The sequence below is a fragment of the Oryx dammah genome, unplaced genomic scaffold (assembly GCF_014754425.2).
Source record: "Oryx dammah isolate SB20612 unplaced genomic scaffold, SCBI_Odam_1.1 HiC_scaffold_29, whole genome shotgun sequence".
NCBI classification, from domain to species: Eukaryota; Metazoa; Chordata; class Mammalia; order Artiodactyla; family Bovidae; genus Oryx; species Oryx dammah.
The window spans coordinates 59692204-59702393 of NW_024070213.1; the positions used below are offsets into that span (position 1 = coordinate 59692204).

General features: G+C 37.3%; 1 protein-coding gene across 1 annotated transcript; it reads left to right on the plus strand.

Moving 5' to 3' along the window:
• The first annotated feature begins 9251 nt into the window (after positions 1-9251).
• LOC120857392 (olfactory receptor 6C2-like) lies at positions 9252-10190 on the plus strand. The gene has a single exon (XM_040232830.1). It carries the CDS (start codon positions 9252-9254, stop codon positions 10188-10190), a length of 939 nt encoding a protein of 312 aa, XP_040088764.1.

The following is a 10190-nucleotide window of genomic DNA, read 5'->3' on the forward strand; positions in this document are numbered from 1 at the left end:
ATATCACAGATGCTCTTATTTAAAGGGTAAATTTGGTTGCAGAGACAGACGGGAATAGTGAGAAGATGATGTAAAGACAGAGATATGGAGGAAGAAGATGGCCAGGTGTCAATGGAGGCAAAAACTAGAGATCTAAAACTGCAGTGTTGAAACACTGCAAGGATACTGACAACACCAGATGCTCAGAGAGAGGCATGGAAGGGATTCTTCCTCGGCTTCCTTTTCCTCAGAAGGAACCAATCTACCAACATCTTGATTTTGGAACTGTAGCATCCATAACTGTTAGACAATGAATTTCTGTTGTCTTACTCCACCATATGTTACATTTTTATGGAAGCAAGCTAACCATGTAATGGAATCCCAAGAAACAGAACTTCAAAGTAGAGGTTGCAAAAAAAATGAGATAACAAATAAAAAAGGAAAAATCTACAATCAAAGCTGAACCCTTAAACACTCCTCACTCAGTAATAAATAGAAATATTAGACAGTAAACCAGGAAGGATATAAAAGATCCCCATAACTCATCAACCAATTGGAACTAATTGTCCTTTATAGAACACTTGATAGAATAACAGGATACGTGGTAAACTATCTGGGCAGGTCTGAGACAGATGCAGGAATTCCCGAGAGAGTCACAGCAGATCAGACCTTAATTATGTGTAAAAGCATTCATATTATTTAGAATGAACCCTGAACCAGATAACTATGGTTCAAACAACAAAATAAGAAAAACAATTTTAGCAAAGGCTTAACATGTTAAACAGAGTTCAGTCAACGCTACAGAAGACAAGACAGAGCTGTATTTTTGATCTCTCAGGGATTATTGCCTATCAGGTGAATAAAATTTCATAACTTTCAGGTGAATAAAACAACCCAGAGTTTATGCAGTGAAATATTCAGTGTGAGGACACAATCCAAAATCACTGGATATACAAACAATCAGTAAAATGTGACCCATTTCAAAAGACACTCATCTAACAAAATGACAATCTCTTGGTACCAAGGCCAAGATGAATCAGATATTGGTAGCACTGCACAAAAGCTTTAAATCAATCTTACACAACCATGCTTTATGAAATAAAGGAAGATAATGAAAAGTTAAGATGTCTCAGAAGAGAAAGAGAAAACACATTGTATTAAAAGAAAAATGTTAGAAATGCAAAATATAATCTGTTTCTGAAGAAAGTCACACTTTGGGCTTAATCACTGGATAATTACAGGAACAAAAACCAACAATTTTGAAATTAGATTTGAATTGTGTAATTCTCAAAAAGAGAAAAATAGATTATTTTTAATTTACAGAGATTCTGGGATCTATCAGTTCAGTTCAGTCACTCAGTCATGTCCAACTCTTCGCGACCCCATGAATCGCAGCATGCCAGGCCTCCCTGTCCATCACCAATTCCAGGAGTTCACTCAGACTCATGTCCATTGAGTTAGTGATGCCATCCAGCCATCTCATCCTCTGTCATCCCCTTCTCCTCCTGTCCCCAAACCCTCTCAATCCTGGGATCTATGGCACAATGTTAAAATCTATCTAATATGCAATTTGAATCACAGAAGAAGCAAAAGAGGGAATGGGGAAAGAGAAATAATTTATGGCTGGAAATTTGTCAAATATCGGGGGGAAAATTCCCAATCAACTCGTACACTTCTTACACTTAAAAAGTTCAATCAGCTAATAAAAGCAATAGTCAAAGAAGATTACAGATTGGTATATTAAAATGCAGCATAGAGAGAGCATTTTAAAATATGCTTATGCTGCTGCTAAGTCACGTCAGTCATGTCTGACTCTGTGTGACCCCATAGACGGCAGCCCACCAGGCTCCCCCGTCCCTGGGATTCTCCAGCCAAGAACACTGGAGTGGGTTGCCATTTCCTTCTCCAGTGCATGAAAGTGAAAAGTGAAAGTGAAGTCACTCAGTCATGTCCGACTCTTGGCGACCCCATGGACTGTAGCCTACCAGGCTCTTCCATCCATGGGATTTCCCAGGCAAGAGTACTGGAGTGGGGTGTCATTGCCTTCTCTGAAATGTGCCTATAAAACTGATTAAAAATAAAAGTATAAGGAAATGAATAGATATAAAGTATATGTAAACACAAATGTAAAAACATATAACTTTTAATGAAATAAAATAAGATCATATGTAAAAATAGAAAAAAATGGCCCATGAGAAACAATCTAAATATCCACTGACAAATGAGTGGATAAACAAGAATTTGTATATATACACAATAGAATATTGCTCAGCCATGAAAACGAATGAAATAATGCCATTTGCAGCAACATGGATGTGACTAGAAATTATCATAGTAAGTAAATAAGAAAAAGACAAATACCATTTGATATTACTTATATGTGGAATATAAAATATGACACAAATGAACTTATCTACAAAAGAGGAACAGACTCACAGACATGGGGAAAAGACTTGTGGTTGCCAAAAGGGCCATGTTGGAGGATGGATGAGGGAACTTGTGATTAGCAGAGGCAAATTAGTGTATATAGAATGGATAAACAACAAGGTCCTACTGTATAGCACAGGGAAATATATTCAATCTCCTGTGGATAAACCATAATGGAAAAAATATAGAAAAGAATGTATGTGTATTTATAACTGAACCACTTTGCTGTATGGCAGAAATTAACATAAAATTGTAAGTTAACTATACCTGAATTTTTTTAGAAAAAGCCCATGAAATGTGAAAGCCAAAGAATTATAAATATCTGGGAGGTATTTCTGAAAACTGTCCAAAGTAAGTTATCAATTTGCCTTTTCTTTTGACAAAAGATTTTTTCTCTATTATCTGAATAGTGATACTGACACCAAGCATTAATCACATTTTTGCAGAATTACTAAATTGGAAAACTTGTCTTTATCATATTATAAATGCCTAACATAATGATGAAATAAAAAAAACAGAAGGTTGCCTTTTGTCTTGTAATCTGGTAGTAATTATTGCATACTTGGCCAGTTCTGGTGCTAATGTTATCTACAGGTGCCTCTCTGAAGACATTTTCCCCAGGTCTGTGCTCCCCTCTCTATCCCCAAATCTGGTGTATTACACCAGAGATTCATTAGTAATGCTTAAGATAGGGCCACCAAGGACATATTTGTCTGTTTCACTTAATTAAAAATTAGGTCAATTTTTTAAAGGGGAAATTCTGTCAGTATAGAAATATGCCCCTCTGCCAGAAACATCAGAATATCAACTTTTCCAACAATAGAGAGAGATCTCTACCTAGCCATTTAAATTACTGTTAGTTCTGTAGTTCCAGAATAAGTCTCAGGGGAAGGCAGACTCTGTAGAGAAAATCTTCATCTTGTGTGGGTGGAGGATGACTTAGTGATACTCTCCAACTGCAGAAACTTCTGTGAGTATGACTCTGTGCTCCTAAGAATGGGCAGGGACCACCCTCCTTTCTTTCCACCAGAAGACAGTTCTGATGATTCTTTTTCACCCTTTGCAACTTTGGGGTTCAGTGACCATCAGAGGTTACAACTATCAGAGAAGTTTTTGTTTGTTTTTTAATGTCATTTTTCTTACCTTTTCTGAACTCCAGAATGATGATTTCCTCTGAGAAAAGTATCTCTATCAAAGTAACTGATATGGTTTGTCATTTTAAGATTTTATGAAGGTTTCAACAACCACTTTTAACATATGACTTCTCAATGTGATTAACAAGTACAGGGCTGTCATCGATAAGCAGTTTTCACATATCAATACAATGAAGTTCATGTATATACAGTGGAATTTTAGACAGATGCTCTATATATCTCTGCCATAACCTCACCCTTGTTTTAAACAAAAATTACATATAAAATATGTGAATTCTAGGTCCACTGAGTGACTTATTTACTTATGTATTATCATTCGGTGACCCCATCCACTAATAGTATTTCACATTTTAATGGAAACTCACTTTTTAACATATATATCAAGGTCAATGTCAGTTAATTTTACGAATGTGTTCTTAAGAAGGTAGAATATGAATGAGTGAAGAAAATGGTGGCATTTTTGGAAGGTTAGTCTCCTTAGGACACCCAGGCTGATTGAGGTGCTTGGGAGAGATGGATAACTGGAACAGTGGTGACAGGACTTGGGGGAGGCACGTGGGCTGCAGAGACAATTGATTCCTGTCCCACCACTGGAAACTCAGTGCTATCTCTGTATGATCTTTAACCTGGTGTTGAGGTAGGTAGGCTAACATTTAGGCAAAACATTCCCTGTACTTCCTTTACTCTGTTTTTCTTTAAACACTTTAGGCTAAACTGTGGGACTAGGCACCAAGTGAAAGCTAATATCTGTCTTAATAACTGTCGTTATTGTTTAGTTGCTAAGTCATATCTGACACTTTTTCAACCCCAGAGACTGTAGCTCCCCAAGCTCCACTGCCCATGGGATTCTCCCGGCAAGAATACTGGAGTGGGCTGCCATTTCCTCCTCCAAAGGATCTCTGCAACCCAGGGATGGAGCCCATGTGGCCTGTATCTCCTGTACTGACAGGTGGATTCTTTACCACGAGCCACCGAGGAAGCCCCAGCCTTTCTTAATGATTAGGAAGAGAATTTTTAAAGCAACCAAATGAAACTTCAAGTAACTGTTTAGTTGAAACTTCTAAGGCAAATGCCTTTTGGTTCAGCAACATAGAAAAATGACAGGGTATCCAGACAATGCTGGCAGGATAAGCAATATTTGACTTAGCTGCAATGTAAATAATCAGAGAAGACCAAATATATAATCTTTTTGATTGAAGCAAGAATTTTAAATGAATGTCTTTTAGCCTAAGACTAAATATGACATATAACCTTTTTTTTTTTTTGTATTGCAAGGAAGCAAAGAATAATTTTTACATTTTTAAGACCTCATTTTTAAAATGAAGGAGAGTGGACACCGAGATTATATATGGCATATATATTAAGTATGTGCATCTTTATATCATTTATACCTCACTAAATCTAAAACACAAAAGCATTTAATTGGCCCTTTGTAGAAGAAAATTGGGGATATCCATGTGAGATTATATACTAATATTAAAGAATTCCAAGCACTTCGGGTCTTATTACCATAAAAGAGAAGGGAAATTTCACTAGTTAAGAAAGCAAACTGCTTGTTCTGAGTCACATGTACATATAAAATATGTAAATTTTATAATAAACATATTTATTGCACTCCCTAAACTTTGAATAGGGCTAGCTGTTGTGGAATCTCAATGAACAAAACATAGCCCAATGTTAACAAAATTACATTCATGTATTTAGAGGTAGCAAAGCGATAAGTGTAGTAGGCTAGAAAGCTTTTCTCAGGAAGTCAAACTAAGCCAAAACTTGAAAAATCTACATATATCAGTATCACTTTAGTGAAGGCAAAAACAGCAGTAGGAAACTGGTAATGAACAGAGTTGTATCAGGAAACAGACTCCACTCAAACTTGTCAAGACATTATTTTGGTTTGTGGAAAATGAACGAGCACTTTGGTGGAAACACTGAAGAGCTCTTTCACAGGTAACTTTCCTTTCTAAACATGAACATTCTCATCACAGGAGTGTACTATCAGTGGGTCAAAAAATCACTTCAGGACTTATTCAGTTCAGTTCAGTTATTCAGTCATGTCCGACTCTTTGCAACCCCATGGTCTGCAACACACCAGGTCTCTGTCCATCACCAACTCCAAGAGTTTCCTCCAACTCATGTCTATTGAGTCAGTGATGCCATCCAACCATCTCATTCTCTGTCATCCCCTTCTCCTCCTGCCGTCAATCTTTCCCAGCATCAGGATCTTTCCAAATGAGACAGTTCTTTGCATCAGGTGGCCAAAATATTGGAGTTTCAGCTTCAACATCAGTCCTTCAATGAATATTCAGGACTGATTTCTTTTTGGATGGACTGGTTGGATCTCCTTGCTGTCCAAGGGGCTCTCAAGAGTCTTCTCCAACACCACAGTTTAAAAGCATCAATTCTTTGGCTCTCAGCTTTCATTATAGTCCAACTCTCACGTCCATACATGACTGCTGAAAAAACCATAGCTTTGACTAAACAGACCTTTGTTAACAAAGTAATGTCTCTGCTTTTTAATATGCTGTCTAGGTTGGTCATAACTTTTCTTCTAAGGAGCAAGCATCTTTTACTTGATGCTAAAATTCTTGCTTTAAGTACAGATAGAATCCATGCAGTTCAGGTATTTCAGATTAATATTAAACTATAATCTTAACTATAAATGTTGATTTCAAATTATATCCTATCTACTTATGGAGAGAATAAAATGGGCATCATCAAAAAATACAGCTGAAGAAGCAGAAACCACTGGAAGAGAAATCATGTTGTACCAAATAAATAATTCATGTGAAGATGCTCCAGCATATTGTTGCTTTCTTTGGCTTTCTTTTTTTTTTTTATTTCTATTTGGTAAATTTTTAATTATGAAATAATTTTGCACTTGCAGAGATTTGACATACTAATGCTGACAGTTCCCAGATATCCTTCACACAGCTCTCCTAAAGGTGGCATCCTGCATAATCATAGTGCAATAATTATTGCCAAGGAATTAACATTGTGTTGTGTTGCTCAGTCCCTCAGTTGTGTCCAACTTTTTGTGACCCCATGGACTGCAGCATGCCAGGCTTCCCTGTCCTTCACCATCTCCCAGAGCTTGCTCAAACTCATATCCATCAAGTCAGTGATGTCATCCAACCATCTCATCCTCTGTCATCCCCTTTTCCTCCTGCCTTCAATCTTTCACAGCATCAGGGTCTTTTCTAATGAGTCAGCTCTTCACATCAGGTGACCGAAGTATTGGAGCTTCAGTTTCAGCATCAGTCCTTCCAGTGAATATTCAGGGTGGATTTCCTTTAGGATTGACTGGTATGATCTGCTTGGCGTCCAAAGGACTCTCAAGAGTCTTCTCCAACACCACAGTTCAAAAGCATCAATTATTTGGCCCTCAGCCTTCTTTATGGTCCAACTCTCACATCCATACATGACTACCAGAAAAACCATAGTTTTGACTCTATGGATCTTTGTCAGCAAACTAATGTCTGTTTTTTAATATGCTATCTAGGTTTGTCATAGCTTTTTTTCCAAGGATCTAGTGTCTTTTAAATTCATGGCTGCAGTCATTATTCGCAGTGATTTTGGAGCCTAAGAAAATAAAGTCTATTACTGTTTCCATTGTTTCCCCTTCTATTTGCCATGAAGTGATAGGACCAGATGCCATGATCTTAGTTTTCTGAATATTGAGTTTTAAGGCAGCTTTTTCACTCTCCTCTTTCACTTTCATCAAGAGGCTCTTTTTTTTCCTCTTCACTTTCTGCCATAAGGGTGATTCATCTGTATATCTGAGGTTATTGATATTTCTCCTGGCAATCATGATTCCCTCTTGTGCTTCATACAGTCCAGCATTTCACATGATGTTCTCTGCATATAAGTTAAATAAGCAGGGTGACGATATACAGGCTTAACATACTCCTTTCCCAATTTGGAACCAGTCTGTTGTCTATGTCCCATTCTAACTGTTGCTTCTTGACGAACGTACAGGTTTTGCAGGAGGCAGATAATCTGATATTCCCATCTCTTGAAGAATTTTCCACAGTTTGTTGTGATCCACACAGTCAAAGGCTTTAGCATAGTCAATGAGGCAGAAGTAGGTGTTTTTGGAATTTTGCTTTTTTTCTATGATCCTATGGATGTTGGCGATTTAATATCTGGTTCCTCTGCTTTTTTGAAATTCAACTTGAACATGTGAAAGTTCTCAGTTCACGTACTGTTGAAACCTGGTTTGGAGAATTTTGAGCACTACTTTGCAAGCATGTGAATTGAGTGTAATTGTGAATGTGAATTGCAGTAGTTTGAACACTCTTTGTCATTGCCTTTCTTTGGGATTGGAATGAAAACTGACCTTTTCCAGTCCTGTGGCCACTGTTGAGTTTTCCAAATTTTCTGGAATATTGTGTGTAGCACTTTAACAGCATTGTATACACTGTATACAAATGTTAATAATTAAAGTGGAGATTTAAGGATGGATCCAGTTCACGGCCAGGCTAGGGTAGGCACCTAGGTTGCTGCTGCTTCTGCTGTGCTCCCTGGCCACCCACTACCACCACCTAGAGCTGGGGCTGCATGCTGGCTGCTGACTCTGGGATCCCTCAGACTGAGCATCTGCAAAGCGCTGCCTCCTTCACTGGGGCCTGTGAGTGTGAGTCGCTGAGGCACAGGAAGAGACTGATTGGGAATCATAGGATTTCAGGGTCTCAGAGGAAAGAAGGATTACCTAGGAAATAAATTAAATTAATTAAATAATTATTCTGTTTGGATTTTCCTAATTTTACCACTAATGTCATTTTCTGTTGCAGGATCCAATGCAAATTACTATTTGCAAAGGAAATGTCATGTGTCCCTAAGTTTCCTCCAATCTGTGTCTCATCCTGTCTCCTCTCGTCTTTTGTGACCTTGCAAGTACTAACAACTGAGGTTAAATTCTTCAGGGTTTTTAGTTTTGGCATATAATATTTTTTTTACCCAATACAGCAGCAGGAAACTTGTTTATGCAGTACTTATCAAACACTATGTTCTATTAGAGTGAAAAGTGGAAGGAAAGTTGGATATTGATGTGGAAACTTCAGGATTAATAGCAAGACTGGAAAGCAAGGGGATATTATTTGGATGACAATTCTGATACCAAAAGTAAAATATATAAAATGAAATAACTTTTTTGGTCATTGCAGTAACAGTAAACATTCAAATACTGCACACATGACCTCCAGACTCTATATAAAATGTCAAACTCAGCCATTTATTTGCATTTAACAGGAACCCACACTTCAAAGCATATGTGCACTCATTCAAACTTGTGAATAGTGAAGAATTATTAGGAGCAAAAGAACATTATAAAATCTACAAAACAGTATCACATGGATGACATTTCTAATTCTATAGCTTAATATATTTCAGAGAATTAAGGACAGAGTTTAGATTAAATGAAAAATAGAGATGTGAGAGCATGCAAGGTGGTATATGAACACTAGTAAAAAACATTTCAGAAAAACATGATCATAAGGATTCCTATAATGCACATCAAAATAGCTGAGAATTCAGAAGTTTTGACTCATCATTAGCATGACTCACAGAAGAAAATGAGTATTGATTGCTGTGATTGGATATTTTTCCAATAGCCATGGCCTCATAATTTCATGCAAGTTTTCTCAGTTCAATGTCACTTGAGTTTCTGAGGAGTTTGATAAGTATAAGTCAGCAATGAGAAACCATACATCATTACCTACATTCATATTGCTAGGGCTGACAGATGATCCTCCAATGCAGGTTTTGATTTTTATATTTCTGTTTATATCCTACTTATTGAGTGTCACTGGGAATCTAACCATCATTATACTCACTTTAGTAGACTCTCGCCTTAAAACTGCCATGTACTTTTTCCTCAAACACTTCTCCTTTTTAGAAACCTTATTCACCACGGTGTGCATTCCCAGATTCTTATACAGCTTATCAACTGGGGACAAGACTATTTCCTATAATGCTTGCGTTAGTCAACTATTTTTTGTCTTTCTTTTTGCAATAACAGAATTTTTCCTCCTGGCTATCATGTCCTATGATCGTTATGTGGCCATTTGCAAACCCTTACGTTATGCAACCATCATGAATGGCAGAGTCTGTGGATGGCTTGTTGTCTGTTGCTGGATAGCAGGTTGGCTGGTCATATTTCCACCACTCTGCCTGGGCTTAAACATAGAATTCTGTGATTCTAATGTCATTGATCATTTTCTCTGTGATGCTTCTCCTATGATGAAGATCTCTTGTTCAGACACATGGTTCATAGAACAGATGGTTGTTGCCCTTGCTGTGTTGACTAACATTGGGACATTTCTGTGTGTAGTTCTATTGTATATATACATCATCAAGACCATCACAAAGTTCCCTTCTGCCCAGCAAAAGATGAAGGCCTTTTCTACCTGTTCTTCTCACATGATTGTGGTTTCTATCACTTATGGCAGTTGTATCTTCATCTACGTCAAACCTTCAACAAAGGATGAAGTGACAATTAATAAGTGTGTGTCATTGCTTATTACTTCAATTGCCCCCATGTTAAACCCATTTATTTATAGCTTAAGGAACAAGCAAGTGAAACAAGCTTTTACAGACTTAACCAAAAGAATTTCATTGATCTCAAAGAAGTAA